The sequence below is a fragment of the Branchiostoma floridae genome, chromosome 9 (assembly GCF_000003815.2).
Source record: "Branchiostoma floridae strain S238N-H82 chromosome 9, Bfl_VNyyK, whole genome shotgun sequence".
In the NCBI taxonomy this organism is placed as follows: Eukaryota; Metazoa; Chordata; class Leptocardii; order Amphioxiformes; family Branchiostomatidae; genus Branchiostoma; species Branchiostoma floridae.
In genome coordinates, this window is record NC_049987.1 from 18,498,611 (window position 1) to 18,526,065 (window position 27,455).

At 41.1% G+C, this 27,455-nt stretch overlaps 2 protein-coding genes across 3 annotated transcripts in view; one reads left to right on the forward strand and one right to left on the reverse strand.

The window, feature by feature from the left end:
- Nucleotides 1-22,508, reverse strand: part of LOC118422752 (sine oculis-binding protein homolog B-like) — a 29,735-nt gene extending 7,227 nt beyond the window's left edge. Inside the window, exons 1-4 of one of the 2 annotated variants that reach the window (XM_035830498.1) lie at nt 22,227-22,505; nt 21,543-21,566; nt 11,160-11,298; nt 5,543-5,680 (exon numbers count right to left, since the gene is read on the reverse strand). In XM_035830498.1, coding sequence (XP_035686391.1) covers nt 5,543-5,680; nt 11,160-11,298; nt 21,543-21,566; nt 22,227-22,310 — 385 coding nt within the window. In that variant the 5' untranslated portion in view covers nt 22,311-22,505. Of the gene's footprint in view, nt 1-5,542; nt 5,681-11,159; nt 11,299-21,542; nt 21,567-22,226 lie in introns of both variants that reach the window. The other variant, XM_035830499.1, reaches the window with a different exon arrangement.
- Nucleotides 22,509-22,841: 333 nt separating this feature from the next.
- LOC118422252 (tRNA pseudouridine(38/39) synthase-like) overlaps nt 22,842-27,455 on the forward strand; it is a 9,785-nt gene continuing 5,171 nt past the window's right edge. Inside the window, exons 1-6 of the mRNA XM_035829771.1 lie at nt 22,842-23,489; nt 24,777-24,905; nt 25,531-25,665; nt 26,410-26,511; nt 27,026-27,106; nt 27,444-27,450. Coding sequence (XP_035685664.1) covers nt 23,097-23,489; nt 24,777-24,905; nt 25,531-25,665; nt 26,410-26,511; nt 27,026-27,106; nt 27,444-27,450 — 847 coding nt within the window. The 5' untranslated portion in view covers nt 22,842-23,096. The remainder of the gene's footprint in view (nt 23,490-24,776; nt 24,906-25,530; nt 25,666-26,409; nt 26,512-27,025; nt 27,107-27,443; nt 27,451-27,455) is intronic.

Sequence of the window (27,455 nt, forward strand, 5' to 3'; positions counted from 1 at the left end):
AGGGGCAGACGAGAGCCGTTCAGAGACGTAGGACAGAGTGCCGATCCGGAGTACCGAGCCCGCGGGGTTGACCAGCAAGTCCAGCAAGGGGCAGGCGACGGGCGAGCGTCGGTGACCGAGGCGAGCGAGAGGGAGCAGCAGAGGAGGCGTCGTCCGAGAGATACAGGCCGACTTCTACTCTGACAGAGAGCCGGCCCGGAGTGCCTGCGGCAGTAACGACCTGTGGTAGCGGCAAAGAGAGCGGCAGTGGCCGGGGCAAGGCTGGACAGCCACGCGGCGGGCGGGATGGTGACCGGAGAAAGAGCGGGCCCGGGCAGAGAGTCCATACAGAGAGAGACACAGGAGGAAGGTCGGTGGGCTCGCATAGTATCATTGGCGCACCGTGCACACCGGCCTAGTTCTGTTACTTACTTAGTTCAGCTTTGTTGTAGTAGTTTTAGATTTGTTAGAATGTAGGCAACCAATGTTAGATAAATTATGTCAGTGCTATCAGGAATACAGTATAGATTAGCTGAGCAGCGAGTATCATGCGGACGTGGCGGAAGTCAGTGGGGGGGAGTCACCAGATGGGTCAGTTTAGATGTAAGACAGATATATAGAGATAGAATTATAGATATACATGTGGGTTTTACTCCCCGGGATAGTAATGTGTAGTTCGTATGATGTTACCATATAGCAGGTCAGGGGTGTCCGGCGTTTCATGTAGTTGTCGGAAGGTCTATTTGTTGTGTTTATGTGTTGAGGAGATATTAATGTTTAAGTCGAGAGGTAGAGGAGAGAGCAGCGGAGCTGAGTTGAGACGTAGATGAGGTGTCGAGGTTAGAAGTCCGGTGTTATGTGTATGTGCGTCAGTGGTTGCTTTGCGTGCCCTGTCCGACCCCAACCTCTACAGGCGAGACTCCACAGCACGACTCGGCAGACAACGACGCCCCGAGGGCCCGACGTCGTATAGGAGTCGTCGTCGTGGGAGCATCCAGCCGGGAGGCCTCTGTGGACAAGACAAGCCTCTTCCCGACGGGCAGAGGAGTTCCTGTCGTTTCCCTGTGGTTCCGGGACACACCCGGAAGTGCGCAAGCCGGCCGCCGAGGAGGAAGTTGGCGCGGGACACCTGGCAACCATTAGATGAACTTTTGTTGTTGTAAATTGTTATGTTTTTGTTGTTGTTTTGTAAATGTCGGAATGTCGCTGACCTGCATTGTAGAAGAATTAGTAGTATTGTATAGAAGTATGTAAAAGAAAAGCGGTGATGATCTTCATGATAATATGTCCCGGTAATCAATAATTGATAACAGCTGTCAACAATGTGGAAATTGTTTTAAAAAATGAGGGGTGAGGTGTCACGAGGGTGTCACGAGGTGACAGCGTGTTAAGTCACTGTTAACCCCTGGTGTGGGGAATGTCACCGGACTAAGTGGGACCAGATGTAGAGGGGTCGGGAGAAGTGACACGTATGAGGGTAGGGGGATTCGACCGAGAGAAGCCGACAGAGAAAGACGTGTCTACCAGAGCTCCGAATAAAGTCTTCTATCCGCAAACATCATGCCTCTGTCCTGATCCTTGACTTGACTCACTACCATGCCACCGTGACAACCGCATACCTGTACGCAGCACCTACTGGAACCAATATACATGTACATGGACGGCAATTTGCTTTATTAATTGTTAATGGCAATGTGAAAGATTAACTTTTTCCTGGGGCAAAGAGAGGATTTGATGTTATTGAAATGAGCTATTACTGCCTCATAAACAATGGGGCAGTGGAGCTTAATAATATTGATATAAAAAATGTAACAGAAAGTTGAAAATGGGTAATATTTTCTGTTACTATAACAATGAAGTATAGTAGGGAAAGAAAATCTCTCTCATCTTGTAACTTAAAATTAAGTTAAATGTTGCAATATCAACAGGAAGAATCTACAACATTCAAAATGAATTACATGTCATTACATGGCAATTGCATGAATGGCAGGACCTTTGATTCATCTTTCAATGTCTTCTTGAATGTGTAAAATCAGCTTGTAATGACATTAAGGGCAATTTTTCAATAGAACAATATATACAGACAGTTCACCATCTGGCAACTTTGGCTGAGGACAGACAAAGGTGGAAAACTTATGTTGATGGCATTGCTGCCCCTACGGCCAGTGAGGCTATGGGACCGGTGAGGTGAGGTGATAAACTGACGCTGGCAAGCAATGATTCCTTATAAAAGCATGTCACTTAATTGAAGTTAAGATGCTATTCAGCCAGCCAGCCAATCAATCAATCAACCAATCAATCAATAAATAGAGTAACTGTTGCTTCCAAAGAAAAACTGCACCAATATTTTAAAGACTTGATTAATAGGTATCACTATAAATGTATGGATACTTAGGCCAGTATGATAAATTCTATACAATTAGTTGAATTACAGAAAATTCTGTAATTCAGTAAGTGGTTTATTCATACATGTAGCACATAAATTGGACTCTGATGACCTGATACATGTAAGTGTACTTCTGAGTCTGCCATTTTTGGCAGTAACATGCCCTAAATGTTCTCTCAATCATTAAAAAGCTCTATCGATGTTTTCAGGTCACCAAGCCCCATTAAACTAGCCTAGATTTTCTAGCAGGATATATGGGAAACTTGCTGGCAATTTTCAAATCGGGCATGCACTTTGGAGATGCGTGGCCCTCGTCGACAAAATGATGGGTATCAGCAGCTTTCTACAATATATATAGTCAAACCTGTATTAGCAGCCATCTTTGCATAGCGACCACCTAGCCAAGTTGCGGTCACCTTTTGTCGGTCCCTTGGTCTAGGGTCATTTTAGCGGTAGCGGAAGGTACGCGTGCCTTAAACGTTAGAGTGCAAGTCTTTCTCGACAAATTTACCAACACTCCGCATGGCAATATATCAATCATTTTCGGTCATTTTGACTTTGGCAGTGTAAGTTGAATTCTCAAACGATCAAGACAATGTTACTTGGTGAGAAAGATTATTGGGTACTGAAAACATGTGTAACTTATTGCTCATGGTCAATTGATCAACATTTTCTCTATGGTGGCCACATTTTCCAGTCCCTTGAGTGGCCGCTATAGACAGATTTTACTGTATACATACATAATAATATATAGTACTATGTTATATATAGTATTATGTTATATAAGAGTTTTGGATTGAAAGGACAGACAGTACACCTGACCTTGCCTACTGACGAATCTCTAAGAAGCACAAGGAGGTGTATTATATACACTGTACGCTGCCTATGAATACCTGTAAGTGAATGTAATGGGTAATGTCACACAGAGTATTAGATGTAGATTGCTGGTACTGACAGTAAGTGGTTTATTCAATAGAACTAGAAGCCAAATTTGCATTACCCCAGTAGTATACTAATTGTAGCAATCAGTTCTAGTGCTAATTCTACATAAATGTAGCAATTATCTTGACTTTTAATATTATTGTAAGAAGTATGGGTACAGTATAGGGTCTGGCAGACTGCATCATATTGTACTTTGTCATACCAGGGCTGTATCAACATTACATACCCAGTCCTGTGCTCTAGAGCAGATGATAGCTTGGTTTATGTCATACCTGTGACGCGTAAACGTTCAATACGGGTGTTCCGGACCGGCTGATAACTTTCCGTACGGCCCGGGCTTATCACATGGGCTCCATTCGAATAAATCGAACTGTTTCGAGTGGGCCGAGTACGGTGCCATCGAAAGTTCGAATACCTGATTCGGACGTTGGAACATTACTGTTGCAACGCTTTTTTTTTTCGAGGGCAACAAATTTGTTCAACTTCTGGCGCATTTCGCATCAAAACAGTGGTTTTCTCAGGTGGGTATGACATAAATAAAATACAACACGGTGTATTCCGCATCACCCTCGGTCCCAGCCCTCCCGCGGGTCGGGCTGGTACCTCGGGTGATACGGAATACACCGTGTTGTATTCTATATTTATCATAAAATTAACATTGGGGTTTTACAGTAACTGACCTGATGTTGGAATTTTTTCAAAAATTTTCTCAATTTCTGTCACATTTTGCATTGAATTAGTGAAATTGAAACATATTTGTGTTTCTTCCTTTGGGTTTGAAATTCCTGCAGATAAGATACAACATGGCGTATTTCACATCACCCTGGGTCAGATCATCCTCCAGCCTTTGGCTGTCAGGCAATCCTACCCATAGTCGGGCAGAATAGTCCGATTATGAAATGCTCACACTGAAACGTTAGCATTATTTCAGAAATGGAACATGTCTCAAAGCATTGACCTTTCGAACGCTTGTTTGAATCCTATTTGAAAGCTGTCTGACTCGTAGCCAATCAGAGCTCTTGCTTATTTCTTTAGGCGAATATTTAAATGACAAATGTTTCTGTATCAGTTAGCAGTTCAGGTGATCAGTTAGCAGTTTAGGCGATCAGATGGTGAACCTGGACTGGATAAGGTCATGGATAAGGTAAGGCTAGGGCAGTCAGGGATGAGGCATTAAAAATTCAGCTGTCTTCCTATGGAAAAGGTTGCCATCGATTCTTGTCCACAAAAAATCGAAATTCAATCAATGTGTATCTGCCACATCAACTCTCCTGTAGTGCAAAGATAACCAGGCCAAAATATCCGTCAAGCCATAACAACCCTATCACCTCAAACTACAGTATGATACCATCAGGGTCACATGACCGTGATCCTCATCTCCCATTGGTCCACAATCTGCTGACTTGCAGAAGGCCTTATCTACCTGTGGACAGTGGTAAGTTTTTTCCTGTCGTCGTTATTCAACAGATACGAATCAGCTCGTTTTTCAATTAAGCGCTGCGCAAGCTGCTCTAGTCAATTAGCAGTATGGATTTATGGATTGGGACGTCAAGGCAAAAGGAGACAGATATACAATGCTTTGAAAACTGGAGGTTCTGTAGAGTTTGTCAGGTTTTAGTTCACAATTAGAGAACAATACAAAATAGCACAATTAAAATTAATCAAACATTTAGATAATGCTTTGTGCATTGTCAAATGCCATAGTGACTGCACTATGTAAAATCATAACTCTAACATTTTTGCAGAAACTTTTCCATATTGCCAAGCAAAATTTCAGACAACTTGCAAAATGGTAGGTAACAGAAAAAAAAAACAGCTAAGACCAGGATTTTAGCTACAATTTTATTATTCTGAGTCCAAATTTCTTGGTGAGTCACAGTAAGTGACTATTGTACGGGGGTCTGGGGGCATCCACCTTCCATGGTGGAGTTTTTGAGAATTTTAAGTTAAAATGTTGCATTCTATTAAGCTATCTAGCATCTTGAGAGAGGGGCAAAATTACTGTCAGAGAGGTCACAGTAGAAAACTGTGACCACAAGTGACCTAGTAACATCCCTGGTCAATTAGAATTTTACGCTTGTCAGAGGCTCTGTTCCCCATGGTGTGTAAGGGTGTCTAGTGCATCCAATTTCTTGTTATTTTAAGAAAAGCCTGTGCAGATGATGCCATGATGCATGCCTGGCTAAAAGCCTGGCAAAGACATAATCCAACCTACATGTAACTACCCATCCTCACCTGGACGACTGGGAAGAGCGCCATTTTTCACTCCGACCACAATGCCTCCCTGTCCAGAAGCGCCCATGTTGCCGAGGGATACGCCCGGCAACTGGGAAGGTCCGCCGGCCGCGCCCGTGGAAGACGCCTGGGTGCTCCCTGTTGGGAAATAAGACGCTGATCAATACCATCGCCATAATTTTCATTTCGTATTGGCAGCTGAAATATTGCGATGGTCTCTAGAGAATTTGATAATATTTTCATTTGTCTCTTTCCATCAGTCAAAAGTTTGGTGATACAATTAAGACATGAAGCATTGTATCTTTGTCACCAGAATTGTTCAACTTCTATAGCTGTCAGTCATATTATTAGGCCACAGCAGTTTGTTGGTTCTCGGATGTTTGTAAAAATTATGAAAAACAAGATGAAAACAGAACATGTTGGAAAAGTCTGTAAATGGTTTACATGGAAGCTTCCAAGGGAGATGCCGTAATTTGGTCAGAATTCATTTTCCTTAAAAAGCTCTGTTTTTACCCCGCTTCTGAACAAGAATGCCTGAAAACCCATGGCAATATGAGGAATAAAATTTTCATTTTAGGACATATTACTACTTCAAGGTTGTGTTCTAATATGAAAATTAAAAAACAAACTTGTTCAAAACCTTCTTTCTCAACAGTGTTAAATGTACTGTACAAAAAATAACTCTGTTGATGGTAGTTTTTCCATTCCATTCTATTAGACTAAATACAGTCCTATAATTTTGGGACCATCTTTTGCTAATTGAGGCTCTAAATTCTAATAAATATCTTCATCCTTCCAGCACTAGATAAATCTTTTACCATTCATTTTCCCCAAGCGATTTTCGAACAGAGGAAAGAATATCTCAAGACTTCCAGTTGCTATTCTGGGACTTAACTGTCGAATTGTCATGGCCATGGTGAAACCACACAGCAATAATTCACTTGTGAAATCAATTCTTACCCAGGCATATTGGCAATGTCGGCAAAATGTAATTTTGGAATTGTTAACAACAACTTGTCTTCATCTTTTTTAATCATCACAAGAAAGCATTAGGAAGTATATATTATAGAAAAGCAGCTAAACAGATGCCAGACTGAGTGTGTATTCATTATATTAAGCTGAAAATAGACAATGGCCTGTAAATGATTTTCTAATTGACTGCTATGGGATACAACCCACAGTTGTATTCGTCAAATGATTTCACGAAGCTGACCAGTGGGTAGAGTGTCCGCTAAATTGCATTTGGGAGTTCAGATCAAACCCAGGGCCAGGTCATTTGATTTCATGTATCTCCAAAGACTTGGAGAATGGTACATACTGCACTCCAAGGAACTCGAACTAGCCCATATGCATATGGTGAAACTTGCTTGCGAAATGGTGTGGCCTAGGGGTGGGTACCGGTACAGAAAATTCAGGTCCAGGTCCAGTTCAGGTCCAGAGTATCAGGTCCAGATTTGGACCTGAACCTGGACCTGATTCAGTATGTGAGAACTTGTGAATGGAGGATACTCAAAACAATGGTCCATTTCGCAACAAAGACATCTTTCTGTTTTGTGGAGTAGTTGACTCCCACCGAAACGTGTGAATTCCTGATCATATAATCTGTTCATTTTCCAATCGGTCCAACATCCGGTCCACCGAATTTTTTCAGGTCTGGTTTTTCTGGACCGGTCCAAAAAGAAAGAAAAAATGGTTTGTACCGGTACACAGTATCAGTACCCAGCCCTAGTGTGGCTTAAAGGCTATAGCAACAGAAACAGGCCCATACACTGAAAGGTATTAGGAAGGTTTTGGTATGTCATTGAATTTTTAATGACAGAACCATCAACAACATTTTGTGTCATAAGATAGCTGAATTTTAAGCATATGTCCCTCCCAAAAATTTCTATCATAAACTAGGTACAAGTATTGGCAAATGAAACAGGATCCTTACTCTGATAGTAACAAAAGAAATATATGAATAACTTGGTCAGTTGGACGATCACTAGATACTAGATAAAAAGGTTCTGTATCATAATCATATAATAAATGATTGTATGAATTTGCAATAAAGATTATTATTACAATAATTAGTTTAAAGCAAGTTATGTACAGTATCGGCCAATGTTTCAGTGATCGTCTGTTGACCTTCCTCGGGGCAATACTGATAGTTAGCTTTGTTTGCAGCGACAACTTGCTGCAGTGTCGAGTAAAACCAGTGCTAGTCTGTTTTGCCTTAAACTTTAAAGGCAATCTACGGTAGGGGTGCGTAGCGGTACAGAAAATTCAGGTCCAGGTCATGGTCCAGAGGATCACGTCCAGGTCTGGACCTGAACCTGGACTTATCTATCAGTGAAAACTTGTGAATGGGCGATCCTCAAAACAATGGTCCTTTTCTCCACAATGGGTTCTGTTTGGTGGCGTATCGATGTCCATTGTCGTTTAAACATCCTATCTTTATGTAAACAACACTAACTGCTTCTGTTTTATACCAAATTTCATTGTAAAAAAGACTTTTAACTCTCCTCTACTTCGCTCTTTTTATTTTCTTGGACCTGTAAGCCCCGACTCACATGAACGCATGCCAGTAGAATCTGTTCATTTTCAAATCAGTCCAAAATCCTGTCCACAGATTTTTTTCAGATCCAATTTTTCTGGACCGGTCCAACAAGAAAAAAAAAGGTTTTGTACCGGTAAACCTCTAGACTTGAATCCATGCATGCAAGCCGCTACCTTCCCTCTAATTGCTTTATTTTGAGAAATACTTCAATTCTCCCAAGTGACAGGAACATCCTTTGGGACCGGACGGTCAGACGGCTATGCCGGGATCTCAGTACGCGCAGATAAAAGGAAACACAAGACCGCATTACCGCGCACAAAGGACGCACCAGCCGTCACAAAAAGATGCCTTCAAATTTTTACCAGCTTGTAATTACACCCGCGTGCTGGATTTATGGGGGTATAATCCAATTGCGGGGTGTATAAAGTGGCGTACTATTCATTAAGATGGAGTATTGAATGCAACGGGAAGATTGAATTACCGTGACTGGGGCTGTGTAAGGGGAAGCTAAGCTACTCCCCCATGGTAGATGGGAGGAAATCAATTAAGCCACGTTATGAGAAGACGTTACGAACCGCTGCGTCTCGTGCATCTCTCGGACCAGGGGGGGCAGACGGGATGGGATCCCGACGCGCGCTTTCTCCGCCTTGCCAATGTAGCAATTAACCCTCTTTGTAAACCTCTCCCCAGGTTTGACAACCCCGGCACTTTAGATTACTGTAAATGCATTTTAGTTTGCAGGGATTTACTTTCGCTGTAGTGGAGTGTTCAGGGTAGAGCCATAGACTTTGTCACATACTATAATGGAAAAATGCTCACGTTTGCAGTGAAGTGGCCACGGCGAAAACCACAAACATAAAACTCCAGCAATCAAGTCTGCATTAACAGTATGCTACGGTGAATCTTGAAATCTTTGCGCCAGTTTTATTTTTGCAAGGACGTCTCCATTATTACAAGTACTGGATTTACATAATTATATCAACCCAAGATTGAGTTGTCCAAAAATTTGTTTTTTTGCTGGAAGTATTGCAGAGTAAGACTTGCTGCAATCAAGTACATTTCAAAGTCATTATTTATGGGCACCCTCACTAGCTTTATAAGCTTTTAGCTAGATGTTCAAAATTAATGTATATGGATTTGGTGTTCTAAAATAAGTTACATCAATTAGCTGTTGTGGTGAGGCATGCCTGTGAAGCTGGTTACTAGGGTTGGGCCCCAATACAGAAAATTTAGGTACAGGTACGGTCCAGGTCCAAAGAATTGAACCTGGACCTAATTGTGAATGGGCAAAACTTAAAACAATGGCCCATTTTGCTACAAATGAATCTGTTTGGTGGAGTATCCTATCCTCGCATAAATGACTCTTAACTGCATCTGACCAAGTTTGACTGACTGTGTAGAAACTTGATAAAAATGACTATCAAGTCTCCTTACGTAGCTCTTGCTGCACGCCTGCCGCAGTAGTGCCGGTATAATCTGTTCATTGTCTAATAGGTCCAACATCCGGTCTACTGAATTTTTTTCAGGTCTGTTTTTTCTGGACCGGTCCAACAAGAAAGAAAACGGTTTTGCACCAGTACACCATACCGGTACTCACACCTACTAGTTACTGTTATAACAAAGATTGGTTATAACTTATACATGTAACGTTAACAGTTGTATTGATACAGACACAGTGAACATACTTTTCTTTGCATTTCTACTGTACAACAGAATATTGTTTCATCCACACAGTTAAATCACTGCAAAAGCCCAAACTTTCCTCTCCAACTGTCTGGATACAAAAAGTAAGTTACCGTGAAAATAAATGAATCTACAGTACTGTATATACCAGTAAGGCTGCTTATAGTACAGAAAGAGGCAAGGCCTGGGGAGAGAAAGGGTCAGGTATACACCTGGCTCATTTGCATAACCTGATTTGTGCTCCCAGCCAATGGCTGATGAATAAAGGATGAGAGGGTATACAGTAGCAGCCATTAATGTTGCCAGGAGGGATCCCCAGGCATATAACCCACTCCAGAGTGTATTCTATGTCACAACCTGCGTACTCCTTTCAATGATCCGGCTGAAATATGATTTGCATGGATACCCTTACAAGATACTAAGTTCTCGATTACACAGAAAGGGGCTTAACCCTATAGAAAAATGCAACCAAAGGAAAAGAAATATTTTAGGCTTGTCTTACCAATACCTTATCTTAGCATCTGAGATTTCGCCCAGAAGCAAAGAAGATAACGTTTTTGTCTTGATGGTAATTATGACAGGAAAAAGCCAGGAAAGCGAGGGGTAAATAAAGAATATATCTGTCAATCTATACAACTGAGTCTACATGTATAACTTAGTTTGATTTTCAATAATCTATGAAATTTTGCAGTTAACATTTATGCGAGAAGTATTGATCCAAAGTTTAGTGGCACATTATTTCGGCCTGGCAGATTCAGAGGGTTAAGTGACGATTGATTAAAAAGAGGATTTTTTGCATACCCCCCACTTTTTCTATATCTTAGCTGAACTGCCATTTCTTTGCTTGTACTGTCCCTGAGGGCACTAGCCATCGCAAGGGAGGTCCGGGGAAATTTTGAAACCTGGACACTCTGAAACTCTATTTTCTGCACTTTCTGGGCCAAATTTTGCTGATAGACTAGCTTAGATTGAATGAAATTTCTATCACTGAAAAATGCAAATCAGTCTGCTTTTTAAAAAAATTCTTGGACATTTAAGACAATAAAAGCAGACTTTCTAGACTAAGAGTGTGTGTGGTTCTTCCAAACCCCGAACCCCACCCCACCCTGGCTACGGCCATGATTTGAATACTCTCTTAAACTTCAGTATAGGCGAGGGCTCTGATTGGCTCTGAGTCACATGTTTGTCATAACAGCATGATAATAGCTTGAAAATTTGGAACTTTGATTGCCATTACACTGCTTCTGAGAAATAAGTGATACAAAATAATGCACCGACCTGCAGGGAAGCATTCAAATGAGCAAACCAGAACTAGAATGAGATGGATACCTTGCTCCTTCCACCTGTTGCATTGTTGTACACTTACATCTAAGACATTTGTGCAAGATGTCTTACCCTCAGATCTTGAGGTGGAGGCACCTTGGTCGACTGTCGCAGTGAACTTCTTGAGGTCCAGGTTTTCAGTGTCAGCCTTGTCCACCTTGTCGTAACCATACCAGCCTAGCAGCTCGTTCATGGTGTGCTCTGCAAAATCCTGGGGTAACACAAACAAACAAACAAACAACTCTTATATTGTTCTGCAAAACTACTGATAGTATCAAATATGGCCGTATTTTACATGACTGTAAATCGGGCCGAAACATCACATTTAGTGAAACTGTAGGAGACCACACTAAGGCACGATCTACACACAGTTTTTCCCAATATCGGCGAGGCTACAACCTCTCACCAACAGCTTTTTTTCATCGTCAAGATGGAACTACTATATCGCCATTGCGGTATCGGGAAAATTTCTCCCGAAAGGTCAGGACCATTCGTGCGATACCTTACCGATAGCTAAGCAGGGGTCCCCGACAGCTTCGCGCGCGTGTAGATGCTTCCTGACTTCGGGAAGGCTCATTAGCATATAACGCTATTTGGAAAATCGCGCTATATGTTTATGACTGCAAGCGCCATGGGTGTCTGGCCCCCTACGTTTTAGATCCCTCCCGACATCTCCACAGATATCGGTAAAAACTGTGTGTAGATTGGGCCTAAGTCTCAAGTCTTGGCAAGTTTGATATGACATAATTCCATTTGTTTCCAGGGCCTACGTATACATGTTCATGTACAGGCCAACAGAGTTCATCGTCATGTTTCATTATCTAGCTGTGCTGGTTGCACGGATGACGATGGTCTAACAGTTAGACCCTGATGCTTAACTACATACCGAGACATTTTAGTTATATACTAGTACTATGGGGGAGGGTGGCAATATCTTTGGTAAAGAAACAACATGTAATAAATGGAAACAAATGGGAGTTTTTCTAACATGCTATACTTACAATCTTCTATCTTTCTAATATCAGCTAATCTGCAAAATGGTATATTTTGCAATAGAGTAAAAATAAATCTTAATGCAAAAGGACGCAAAAAATATCTATACAGCTGTATATTGCCTTATTGATAGTCCCCTCTTTGACAGATTGTGAAACAGAAACAAAAATTATCAGCACAAATTACAACAGAAACATAAGCACTGACCTAAGCACTGTAATACTACTTATATCATTAATGCCTAGTCACCAGAATATTGAGTTATACCTAATCGTGATATATTCCTCCCACTTATCCTCTCTCGGAATGGTGCTTAGTTCCCATCCATGCATATTCCATATTCCCATCCCGCTATACCTGACTCCGCTAGAAGGGAGGTGTGACATTCCATCCCGGTCATAATTTTCCGCTATGATTGGCAGGGCATACCTCTGGAATGTACAAGTGTCTGTGGGGAGGGGGGCGGTGGGTCGAGTGACTGTTGGTGCAAGCTCCTAGCCTGGCAGGCCAACAATGGATAATGAATTGGAAACAATTGCTTGTAAATGATTCATGTCGAGTTGTATGGAACCTAGATTGGAATGGATTGTATCGACTTTTAGAGATTTCTTTCAATGATATTTCAATCTATAACTGACTCTCATAATTCTACAGGGTAACACTTACTAACTAGCCTAAGACTGCTTTATCTTAATGAAAAGTGTTTATAATCAAGGCTTTCTCAAGAATATCTTGAACATCTGGATATATAAGCTAATTTATTGACACAATATATGAAGTATACATATACCTTCTGCATTACCGATACCGAAAGAAGATCTATTTAAATTTATACATATTTTTTCTTTTACTGTGGCACTCAAATTAATATGTTTCTTGCCAAATATTGAAAGAATAATTTAGAACTGACATTAACTCATAGTTTGATATTGAAAAGTCATTTGTTAAAGAAAAATTCCTTGATACAGTGCTGAAGGCAATCAAATGCTAATTAATTTCAATTAATCAAGATCAAAACATCTTGAGGGAAAACTGGATTACTATACTATTTGGCCTACACAGTTTGAAACCTCGAGGAGGTCAATATATAGAGTAGATCACATTTTCAACTTAAAAATTCCTATGTTTCTATGTTCTCCTCTGGCTGAATTTCAATCTAAAATGTCCCATAACCAAGAAAATAACTTGACACGGCCCAGTGATTTCTCAAGTTTTCTTTCAGCTTACATTTTCTGCCAAATCCGCCAAGATTTACAAGACTTAGTGTTAATCTTCAAGTTCCCAACCATAGCATGGGTAGCACATTTGTATACAGATTCAGAATAACAACTGCTTTGCATCATGGGACTGTTGTGACACTGTTATGTTTTATCCAATCCCTTCTTTCCAGTCCATTCCTGTATATTTTAGAAGTGCTGAATAAACAAGTTTGAACTCAAGTCATCCCATCTGTTATTTCTAAGGCAGACTTTAGAGTTATTTGAAACTGCGACCAGCTCCTGTTTCTTTCTTGTTTACAATCAAACTCTCGGAGGGACCAGGTTTTCTGGGTTGTGTTTCAGGACTTAGCTGGCTGGCTGTCAGGGCCAGCATAAGTTACACCATACACTGTCAAGAACACTTGCAAGTCCAAGCCTACCCAAAGCAGCTGTGATCGTTAGACCACCTTTTACTATTACCATAAGGCCTTGGGAAGAAATAATGGTGTGTTGCTAGTTACCCAAGTAAAAACCTGCTGACACTAGAATTATTAGGGGTTGACACTGTCAAGGGACATAAAATTTGATTCTTTTGAATATGACACCTGAGTAATAAAAATGTTGTGGAATGTTTTCCAACAGTTTCTATACTCATTTCTACGGCAACATTGCTATCATAAGAAAGAAGTGATATAAAAAGACTCACCAAACCTAAATGAAAGTCCTATTTAGGTTGACAACGAGCAATAATATTATATCTGGATATGAAAATATGATGTTAGAAATACCTGTATCCTGATGCATTTCAGTTAAATGATGCTACAATTATAATTGCTGGATTGCTTTGAATCCCAACCCTATCTTTTTTTAATGACCATATCAAAAACACAATATTAACTTTTCAAAGGCCTAACCCCACTGCCCAGCTTTGCAAACTTTTCAGGCAAATTTTCTAAACAAACAAGTAACAGATACATACTTGGCCGTCTACCCTTCCAATTTTGGTGGGTTTCATGTTTGGATTTTGAGTGGACACATAAGGCGATGACTGATATCATGTGATGTGCTTTTGTTACGGTCAGCCCAATGTCAAGGTTAGGGGACCACAAGGTCAACATACAGTAACAGACTCTGGGAAAACTGTTTCAGTTTCTGACTCACCTATATCATGTACGTCACTTTTTATCGACATTTTAGCAAGTTACAGAGTGTAAAAGGTCATAGAATATCTAATTTGTAGTCGGTTCAGGCTTGATTTTAAGCTTGTTTAAAAATTAGACGTGCAAAATGTAAATTGCAGTAAATTGATGAAAACAAAAACATATCTAACATGTCTAAAAAAAGCTGCAAGAAAAGCTAGGAAAGCATGGTGAACTGGTATCATCAGTTTAAAAAGTTCCATGTTTTTCAACTATCATCTACATTTGCCAAAATTAGGCAATCATGTTATTGATCCAAATTATAAGAAGTTACACAATGATATCATTGGATGTCAGGTAACCCTTTCTTTCTGTATGATGCCATCATACAGAAAGGCTAACAAGCGCATGTTTATGCTCCGAAGACTCAAGACGTTCGGACTTCCGGTGGCTGACTTGGTAACGGTGTACTGTGGATTTATCAGACCTATTCTGGAATACTTTGCACCAGTGTATCACAACAGTCTTACACGCAAACAGACCGCAACCTTGGAACTAGTATAGAGACGTGCCTGCCGAACAATCCTTGGGCGTCACTACACTGACTACTCATCAGCCCTGCAACAGTGCGGACTTGAAACACTGGAGGAAAGAAGAACCAACCTCTGCCGTAGGTTTGCATCCAGTATGCAGAAGTCAGAAAGAACTGCTGACCTGCTACCGCAGACCCGTGGACAGGCACATGGCCGTAACCTGCGGAACTCTCAGGCACTGACTCTACCTAGTATCCACACTGCCAGATTCCACAATAGTCCAGTACCATCAATGCTAAGACTACTCAACGAAACAAAGTGACACTGTTTACGAACTGTAAATCATGTATGTTTTATTCATGTCAAATAATTAATCCACTAAAACAATAATACTCTCCGATATCATTAGTTTTAAAGTGTAATAACGTGCTAGAAATTGATTACGTATGTTAAAATAAGCAGAGATTTTAATGTACAACAAGACAAAATTCAGCTCCATGCTGCCAGTATCTTGTTTTTAAAATAAACCATTTTTGATTGATTGATTGATATGTCAACTGTCAATCATCATTGGTCGGCTGTCAATTATCATTGGTCGGCTAGCTGTCAATTACCATTTGTGAGCTGTCAATTATCATTGGTCAACTGTCAATTATCATCTCAGTTAGGTAACCAACGGCAGATAGAATTCCATGTAGCCAAAAATGTAGTATTAATGGCAACTTTTAAGTCATACAATGACATCATTGGATGCCAGGTAACATTTGTTTTTCTTTCAATCATCACAGTGATACCACAGGCCACAATTCTGTCAATCATATCACTTTGACAGGTAGATCCAGAGCTTAAGCCAAAACACACCTGTCCATCATCATCTCAAGTCTGACAGGTGTAGTACTGTTAGAGACAGGGTTGGCTGGGGCAAGACTATACCCAGACTGCCATGTCAGGACCATGGGGTGAGGTTTCACAAGCCAGCTGGTTCACCTTGAATGATGACAGAGAAAAGGGGCAACCCCCAGGTGTCAGAAGCCACTTCTATGAGAGTGTTTATCTTGATTGATTTAACACAAGTGTAAATTGATGAAAAGCTCTTGCAGTTGCCAGTTCGAAAGAAGGTTGCTAGGGGGGCCAAACTTCCCCAGCACAAGACCGAAAAATACCACCCGAAGAATCCTGACAACAGCATGTACAGAGGATGAGATACAAATATCGGACGTCCCGCTGCAGTATCACGGACAGCTACTAGGGGGGCCAAAATCTAAACATTTTTTCATCTTGCCAACACCTACTAATGTTCAAATATGCCAAAGATCCAACAACAACTTTTCAAGTTATGTTGCAGGGCTCGAAATTCATTTTTGGGATTAGGTGCACCGGTGCACCCAGCTTAAAGAATTGGGTGCACCAATAAAATTTTGGGTGCACTACTTAAATTTAAGTAATTACCTAATATCAAATTCTTAAACAAGTGCATTAACAGACATTTTTATTATCTTTCTAATGCTTAGAATAGTTAGATGTCAAGAATATTATGTATACTAGTATACTTTGATATCTTTACATATATAAACCTAAAAAAATAATTGGGTGCACCCTGTGCACCCACAGAAAATAGTTGGGTGCACAGCTCCAATTTTGGGTGCACCTGGGTGCACATGCACCCAGTATTTCGAGCCCTGTGTTGTCAAAAGACAAACATGCACAGACTTATGCACACAAAAATTAAACTTTTTTGACAAATAAACTATAAACTTAATATAATAATAAAGGTACTAAAACGATTCTACATCAAGGATTTGGATTACAGGCTATACAAAATCCACACTTAGACACTTAAAGTTTAACAGCAATGTACATTTTCTAATGATGGTCTTTAACATGTGAAACTTTTTTACATCCAAATGATACCGATAGTGTCCCAATTATGCATGTTTGTTATATCTCTTGAGTAATCTGACACTACAGCGCCTACACAACTGATAGTTCATTCTAGATCACTCAGTTTCAAAACCACCTGTTATCCCTAACCCACTGTTTAATTGCGAAGATCAAACCACCAATCAAAAACCACAATCTTGAGAAAGAATTGATAACTGTCTTCTTAATGTAGTGGTCTTCCCTGCAATATTACAAGTGTTACCTACATTTTGCATATAATATCCACTTTTTAAAAGTCGTTTGAAACAAGCATTTGGCAACTGTTCCATAATGCTGGCATATATCTGTGTCACACATGTGGCCCAGCCAGCGACTTGTCACATCCAATAAAGGCCACATCAAATAATTGCCTTGGTTCCAAATAATTTCCTTGACATCAAATTTACCATGATGACAACATGAAAACAAAGGGATAAGGGACAACTGGAATATGCATGGGTTTTCATGTTAATTATCTACTTCAGAATTTTCTTACATTGTAGTAAGAGATGGCAGACTTCACCCCCTGGCAGAAGGTATTGAAACTTCAGTGCCCCCTCTGGCAGAGAATACTGGAACTGATGTTAGGACAGACAGACAGACATAGACACACAGACACAAACACACACACACACATACAAACACACACACACACACACACACACACACACACACACTGTACTAAATTCTTTAGGAACCATTGCTATCTTTTTCTTTTATACCTTATAGGTGGTAACAGTCAATGCACCTAATAACAATCCATATACACCTGCATCATAAGACATTTACATAGAAAATCCAGTACACGGACCAGTACAGGTTAGGTGCAGGTAGACACCAGAAATACCTGCACAGCTCCAATTTCACCTGCACTGCCCTGCATATGCAGGTGGTATTTCCAGCCCTGGTATGGCATCTACTATCATGATGAGGAGCAAGATTACTGCCAGAGAGGGTACAGTTGAAGACTGTGACCACCAGTGACCTAGTAGACATCCCTGGTCAATCAGAATTTCATGCTTGTCAGAGGATCTGCTCCCCAGTGTAATAAGGCTGTCTCCATGGCCTCTAGTCTAGTTCATTCATTAGGATCCAACCCAACTGTCTTTACAATTATGCTAATTAACAGATGATGAGATTACAGCATGGAAAGGGGGCAATCGACCAAGGCTTTCACCCCAATTAAAATGACCCCTGTAGACCTCATACATCATAATCAATTCATTAGGAGTAATATGCATTTTCTGTGCAAGAAAAACAGATACATGCATTGTAACTAATTGTTTCCACCTTTGAAGCTTTTTTCTGTCAAGCTAATTTTGTTTCACGGAGAGAAGATTCTAGCAATGAAAGTGCTAGACTCTAGGAAGGTCTGGGGCATACTCGGGGAAAAGTACCACTACCAGCCCACCTGAATCTGTACTCGTATGTACATGTACATATATCAGAAGTGACAGTATGGGATGTGTTTTACCCTAAAGGTTATTGTAACCATATATGCCTAGCTAAACCTACTCTAGCCCCAAAACAATGTTAGAGCATCACCTGATAGTCTCCAAGATATCACATCCAAACAGCCTAAGGCAAGAAAAGGAGAATTCCAATATTTGTTTCTCTACCTTTTAGATCCATTTTTCTTACTCTCCATGTACTGTAAATCTTGGAATACTTGTAGTGGTCTTATTTCTGCATTTTTTCTGGTACCCCCTCCATTGTGAAACTATGACACTATAAATGTTTGTTTCATATATATTATAATACTGTACTATAGAATAGAATTTTTCCTCCTTCACAAATTAGGTCACTGAGGAAATAAATGAATCTACAGTAGCAATAAGCTTTTTTTTTCAAATTACCACTACTAATACTAGTATCTTGTATTTCTCTCAAATACCACCCCAATGCATTTCCTTGGTAATCTTATCTTTGAATTCATTTCTTATGATACTTGGTATTTGGTATGACCTGAAGATATGTCCTTTTCATTTGACATTTTGAGAAAAGTTTAACCATGACCACCTGTCCATATAGACCAGATTTTATCAGTCCCATGGGTGATCTTCTTCAAATAAGTCGCTAGGGGGCCTAAAATAGTTTTACGGTCTCACCAAGACCTGTCCACAATTTCAAGAGTTATGCTAGTCTTCTACACATATAGTGATACACACATACACGACACACATGCATACACACACGTAAACCCACACACCCACACACACACGCATACAAATGCTACCCAAAACGTAACCTTCAGGCAAAGGTAAAAACCTAACTGTCAGCAAGTTCTTCATGAACAAACACAAGAGCACAAGCATGCACTCCCCATCTTGAAAGTAAGTAATAGTATGCAGCTCCCTGAAAAAAATTATAAGTATAATCTATAACTCACTCCAGCTAATAATAGTTTACCTTTTTCCTTACGGGCAATGTGGCTACACCAAGTTGAGAGAGTTGTCGATAAAAGTGATATTTAATCATGCATGGGGACGCTACCTCGCTTTATAATCACCTCAGAGGAATGAGTATGGATCTGTAACAGGAGACAGTCCTTGCTTTGAAATGGAACCTCCTGTATATAGCCAGCAACCCGAACCTGCCCTGAAGATAGGTACAGAGAGTGGGGCGAGACCTCTCTGCACTTTAGATACTGTGGGGATGTTGACTTCAATACTGGCGAGGTGTCATGTATCCCTGAGAAAACAGTCACCTTGGTGAAAGTTGAAATTCTTGTACCTTTGCTGGTGTCTGCTTTCATCCGTGGAGGCCCTGACTTTGGAGGGGAGGGGAGCTGGAGACTAACAAAAGGCTGGGGCTGTCACACGAGACTGATCGGACACAGAGATATGCAAATGTTTGGGAAGATCCTAGGAAAACATGTCACCTGATAGGTGCGGGGGCTGGGGGGAGCGCACAGAGCAGGGATAATGTTTCACACAGCCAGGCCAGCAGTCTACCATCAAGTCAGACATAACATTTTACAGGGCTGGAAATACTTCATGCATGCGCACCTTTGTGCACCCAAAATTGCATCTGTGCACCTAATTTTTGACAGTGGTATATTACATATCTTTGTAGGCTATAATACTCTCCAAGCAGAGGTTGGTGGGAAAAATCGTGACCTTTTCCTTTCATAATTTTTTTCCGACCGGCCTTCCCACGTTCAAACATAACATTTTGCAGGGCTGGAAATGTGCACCTTTGTGCACCTAAAATTACATCTGTGCACCTACTTTTTGACTGTGATATATTAGATAATTTTGTAGGCTATAACGAACCTTTGAAAACCAATATATACAGAACATTTCGAAAGTTTAATAAGCATCATAAAAGGCTATAAAAACCTTTGTTGTCCTTTCTTGAATTGCTTGTTTAAAATTTTGAAATTAACTATAGTATAAGTGACAGATGCAATTATAAAGAGAGGCTTTGTAATTTTGCTGTCATTCTACATTAATTCATGTTGTGCGCCTAAATTTTTTTCTGTGCACCAAAAATTTTTAGGTTAGATGCACCAGTGCCCTAAATAACTAATTTTGAGCCCTGCTAGAGTAGAGGAGAAGAAACTAGATATAGGTCTTGCCTGGGGTTATGCCTTGTAGTGTACTTTTACATCTATTGATTTTAGAAGGGGAGACCTTGTCTTCTTTTGCAGGAGGCTGGACAATGTGGGTCCGAGAACAATGCCCACTTACTATACCCCTCGCATAGGGACCTTCACTTTCCCTGGCCTGGTCAATTGTTCGGAGTGAACTGTGAAACAAACAACTTTCACTGGCCTTTGTTCTTTTCCTCCTGGGCAAAGTTGACACCTCAGAAACATGGGGTAACTGGTAAGAGGAACTACATACACCTTGTCATGAGTGATTATATGGGCTTGGGCTATTACAGAGGAACTAGTGGACTAGCGGGAGGGGGGTCGCTGGGAACAATAGACCCCATAGTGGACACCCTTTCAAAGTTGGGGGCGTTACACAGAGGACCTAGGGGCACACATACTGAGATTTTGTCTGTGCAATCCAACACTTCATTCACGTAATCATTAAACCCAGCGGTGACATTATATTTCAAACACTGCTGGAGTTGTAGTGTTGGTTTACGGCGAGACTACGCTACCGTTTTCACTTCTGCGACATCACTGATTGTCCGTGACCAATCACGACGGGACAATGCACAACTTAAAGTTCTTTTGTAACACAGCACCTCCCTCTCAACAACCAATGGGGACAAAGAAAGCATTAGCATACAGGGTTACTGCTCACCGCCTTTTCATGCAAATAAATTTCACAACAGCTGTTCATAACAATTTTGTATATTAATAGTGTATTATGATATTAGATTAATGTTAAATAGTAATAATAGATCATAGTCAAAGAGGAAGTTGGAATTTCAAATTTCTCAGAAATCACAGATTTAAAAGAAGGGAAGATAGAAAAAGGCAAGATACATAATATTTTGTCTAATATTTTTGTAAGTATTATCAAATTGTTATACAGTCAAATCTTTCGAAAAAGATTGAAATTATACAATTGTAAGTATACTCTTTGAAAGGACAGACTTTCATCATGCAAGTATCAAAATGAATCGACCAAGAAGTTCATCTGTGTTCTTAAAAGAAGATACATTACGATTTCTATTTGAAAAGAGCACACAACTGACGAGATGGTTCCTTACCTTAAATTCTACTTCATCTTTACTCTGAAATGATAAAAAAACGTGGGAAGTGGGCTTTTAAAATCATTTCACAAAAAGCAACAACAACAACAACAAACAACAACAACAAGGCACTTGTAAACAAGACAACACAAATAAACCGGACCTGTCAAACAGGAAATGATTACACGGTTGCGCTCAATAAAAGAAGTAGTGTTACCAGGTGTAACATACACACCTGAATGGCAGGGCACACTTCCTTTGTTTACATACATGCCCCGCTTTTTTCCCTCACAACAAAAGCTTGCTCTGGCCTGTGAACAGATCCCTGTTACACTGTGATTATGCCAACCCCGGGGCCATTTGGCTGGGTCGGGTGGTTACCCATGGGTGTATCCCGTTGCTGGGTGGGTGTATCCAGTCCTATGATGTAGATTTCATCAACACCTGAAATCTACACACCCATATAGCACCCACTACAAAATCACAGCACGGTGCGATCTTTCCCTGACCTTATGTAATAAATTGCGCTTGATAGAAGGATAGAAGCCGACATTTCTGTATGGAGGTCTGAAGCCACGCCTATAGCTCGCATTACATCCCACAGGGCCCGGCTGGAATGCATTATACAGATGGTGGTGGTTGAACAACGTTTCCCACTAAAAAAAAGGAAATCTTTCCCTTCCTTCTTCGCAGAAAACTCACCTTCATGTCATCCGAGAGCTCGCTTTTCACCGCCACGGTGGGTTTCTCGCTTCTCTTGCGTGTTGGCTCGCCGTTCTTGTCCATGTTGGAGGCGGAAATCGTCGAGAGAAGGAGGAAGAAGTGGCCGGGCCAGGCTCGGCTAGGCGTTAGGAGGAGAGACCGCCTACTCAGCTGCCATGTTGTTGTGTGTCCGCATGCAAAATGAACACACGACGACTTGCGGTAATCACTGTCGCAAAATCACAGGAGCCAAACTGTCGTAAAATGTGATGAACACAGACCGCGGGGATTTGCTTTAGACAGGACCATCCTGTCAATAATGGAAATTTTACACTCTTGATAGAATATCAATCCTGTCAATAGTTGCAAAATTGCTGTCAACATTCCTATTTTTTGACAAAACGATATTGGCCTAGACCAAGCCTAGACCATATAAATAGGAGGGCTTATATTAAAATATGACCATATTTCAATAAGGCTAATAAATAGAAATTTTACTTACGATACCAATCAATATTAGTGAATAAGTGTTAAATATGCATAGTTTATTTCTTTTGTCAAAACATTAAGATTGATTCAGTAGATCTCAAGAAATTTATTTTCAGAATAACTTTATGCCCCCTAAACAGAATGAACTATTCCATTTCATTTGCGGCATTTGGTACACATTGCGGAAGTCGCGCATGTTGCTTTCGTGAACTTCAGAGAAAATTTGCGCGATTATTTCGTCGCTAAGAACCCAATTTTTCTAACAAATCTCGCATTTTCCTGAGCATAGTCTTCGGCATACTGTCAAGACGTCCAAGATTCGGTAGGTGTGGAGTTTTTAGCTACGTATCGTAAGTAGTGTGCCCCCCTCCCCTCCTTACCATGTCCGTATCTGCGAGCTCCGAAACTCACAAACTCGAAGAACTTACCAGAGAAGAACTTATCGCAAAAGTAAGACAACTCGAAGATGCCGTCACAAAGTTAGAAGAAAGTACAAAAAACACAACCGAGCAGTTGACAACACAGAAGAAACAGCGCAGACAAAAACCGCAGAGAAATTTCGACTTCACGAAATACAACACGAGACACGTGGCTTTGAAGGTTGCTTACCTGGGATGGAGTTACGACGGGTTTCAAAGTCAGGAGACAACGGACAACACCATAGAGGCTCGACTGTTTGAAGCACTGACCAAGACAAGACTGATAGAGAAGAGACAGTCGTCTAACTACCACCGATGTGGTCGCACGGACAAGGGAGTGTCAGCATTCGGCCAGGTGAGATAATCTGGTGTTGTGAAGTTATACAAAGCGATTCAGACAGGTTGGTTTCATTTTAGGTTGTTGGGTCATGTAGTGTAAAAAAGTATGCATGAGGCGTCATGTGGCATACTTCAACGATTTCACTTTACTCGGGTGAAAAAGGTGGGATGGACACTACTGAGGGTACAGACAATTCAGGGGTATGGACACTACTGGGGTACGGACACTACAGGGGTACGGACACTACTGGGGTTACGGACACTACTGGGGGTACGGACACTCCTGGGGGTACGGACACTACTGGGGTACGGACACTACTGGGGGTACGGACACTACTGGGGGTACGGACACTACTGGGGGTACGGACACTACTGGGGGTACGGACACTACTGGGGGTACGGACACTACTGGGGGTACGGACACTACTGGGGGTACGGACACTACTGGGGGTACCGACACTACTGGGGGTACCGACACTACTGGGGGTACCGACACTACTGGGGGTACCGACACTACTGGGGGTACGGACACTACTGGGGGTACGGACACTACTGGGGGTACGGACACTATTGGGGGTACGGACACTACTGGGGGTACGGACACTACTGGGGATACGGACACTACTGGGGGTACCGACACTACTGGGGGTACGGACACTACTGGGGGTACCGACACTACTGGGGGTACCGACACTACTGGGGGTACGGACACTACTGGGGGTACGGACACAACTGGGGGTACAGACACTACTGGAGGTAGGACACTACTGGGGGTACGGACACTACTGGCGGTACGGACACTACTGGGGGTACCGACACTACTGGGGGTATGGACACAACTGGGGGTACAGACACTACTGGAGGTAGGACACTACTGGGGGTACCGCACCTACTGGGAGTACGGACACTACTGGGGGTACGGACACAACTGGGAGTACGGACACTACTGGGGGTACGGACACAACTGGGAGTACGGACAGAGCAGGGTGTATTGACACACTGCAGGATGTTTTGATAGAACAGGGATACAGAGTCTATAGGGGGTTTGGATACTGTGGTATTGATATAACTAGGTTCAGACGCTATACAAATGTACTATAGGCAGTATGGGCATCCACAGTTGATACTGATACCACCGTGGTAATACAGATATCATGAGAGGTTCTGACACTACACTCAAGGTATGGACACTCCATACAAGAAGATGTTTGTGCATACAGTATCACAGCGAAAGTTTCATCATTGCGTAAAATTAGATCGTAACAATGTTTTCTTTTCCAATCTACAACAAACGCTGAAACAGGTGATCTCGCTGGACTTACGGACCAATCTGACAGATGGCGCTGGTGTCATCCCCAGACCTGAGGGAACAGCCAACCACAGGGAAGGAGACAAAACTACAGAGATCAAATATGTCTACATCCTCAACAAGGTACATCAACGTTTACAACATGTTATGTGGATATGGTTAGAAATGGCAAAATTTTATCATGTACCTTATATTGCTGCTTTTATTATAATTTTGAATGATTGTTTTACCATATCTATTTTTCTAATGAGTTGCATTGGAAGTTACATTCACACTCACACTTACTATCCAGTTTAACATTGTTTTTGTTTGATATTCTGCTAGATCCATACTCATACTTGAGAGTCCATTTTCCATGTGTGTATATAATATATTGTATATTGGTCTCCTTCCATACATCAAAAGTCCTAGCCTGGGCTCCTAGACTTAAGAGCATGTTCTTTCCCATGCATTGTGTATGTAGGTCCTTCCCCCAGACATCAGGTTCCTAGCCTGGGCTCCAGACTTTACAGCATGTTTGTCCCCACTATGTAGGTCCTTCCCCCAGACATCAGGGTCCTAGCCTGGGCTCCAGACTTTACAGCATGTTTGTCCCCCACTATGTAGGTCCTTCCCCCAGACATCAGGGTCCTAGCCTGGGCTCCAGACTTTACAGCATGTTTGTCCCCACTATGTAGGTCCTTCCCCCAGACATCAGGGTCCTAGCCTGGGCTCCAGACCTTACAGCATGTTTTTCCCCACTATGTAGGTCCTTCCACCAGACATCAGGGTCCTAGCCTGGGCGCCTGTAGACCCAGACTTCAGTGCCAGGTTCAGCTGTCAACAGAGGACCTACAAGTACTTCTTCCCTAAAGGAAACCTGGACATACAGAGCATGCATCTTGTAAGACATCTTTACCATACATTAACTAGTGATAGTAGATGTACTACAGTAACTATACAGTCTTTATTTTATAACTTGGCTTTTTGGCTTGTCAAGCCATGTGGATATGATAATCAATTTTCATCTGTTTCAGAAATGAACTTTTTTACCATACTGTAAGTCGTACAAAGCAGTTGCAAAGTGAGCAAATAAATTACCTCCAAAAATATTGGAAAATTGATACTATTGTTCTAGAATGCCAAAGTCAGTCGGAAAGTCAAAGATGTGAAAGAAAAAACATGAAGAATCTATTGTTCAATATTCCATACCCTGTGTGTTCAGCTATTTGTTGATGACCAATCTTAACTATATAGGTTTCATAAGGAAGGATACTATTTTGTTGAACTTGTACCCTATAAAAAGTGAAAAAAATTTCCCTCGATCAAAATTTGCTAAAATTCATCCCAATACTAGTGAACTTATCTCTCAGCATGATCTTGACATATAGAACAAAGCAAGTCCCTTATCAAAAATGTATGAAAACAATTAATTGAAGTGCTTGTGAATTTTATGTACATGTATATGTTATATTCTTGAGTGTGTCACATTAGTTTTGTCCATTTATGTATGTTGATAATGCCCACAGGAAGAGTAGCTACAATGTCATCATGACATTGTAGCTACCCATTGTCATGTATATTGTCAAGCTAATCATGGATCTGAATGAATAAAGTAACTCAAAGTTAAACTCCCATTCTGTCCTAGGCTGGGCAGAAGTTGGTGGGAGAACATGACTTCAGGAACTTCTGTAAGATGGACGTGGCCAACAGAGTCGTCACTTTTATCAGGAGGATCATATCCACACATGTAAGACAAAAACTTACAGTGTACAGTCAATATATAGGCTACAGAATCTTCAGCATGTTGAAGTTGGTAGCCTCAGAATGAAAGAAGAACAAGGACCTCTTAAAATTCATTGTTATTAAATTGCCTAGTTCTTAGGGTACCTGGCGAAATAATGAAAGTTGTTCTTACTGCCATTTGTGTCATTGTCTCTGTGTAATGATGAGTTGTAACTATGTTGTTTCCTTAGCCACTAACCAGCTGTCAGTAAATCAGAGAATATACCTTTCTGTTGTCGAAATGGAAAGCTTGTGCCAAATTGGGCCTTAATTCTCAGTGATATTCAGAAGCAAGAGAGCGGCACCAACGTTTCACTGTCCTTTCTGTGTCCAAACTGTTAAAGTAGAGCACAAACAAAACAGAGTTCTAGGACACAGGTTTGGCTCTGTTTAGGAGAATGTAGAGTACCTTAGTAGTAGGAAGGTTAAAATTCTAAATGTTTCCCTTTTTCGTCTGATTAACCTTTACCCTTTGCCAGGTGTGTGTGACAGGTGAAGAGACAGGTGGTTACCAGATGTGTGAGTTCCAGGTGGTCGGCAATGCATTCCTGTGGCACCAGGTGGGCTTGTCATGGTCATCAACATCTAAACTGATTTGTTTATTGTTTTAATGTAGATTTGTATGTAATATTGTGTATTGTCTATTGTTTTAATTTAATTGTGTGTGATAATGATCTTGTTCTAGTACTGTTAAATAGTATCATTAATATTTACGTGATAATGCAGTGTGTATAACATGCGTATGCATGACTATGTTAATTGAATAATACTATGATAATCATGGTTGTGGAATATAAAAATAATTGTACTTTGGTTTCATTCAGTCTGTAAAGGTAGTTAAGTACACTATCATGTTGACCAGGACATTCATTTGGTCTTTTGTCCCCCTCTGAACAGGTACGATGTATG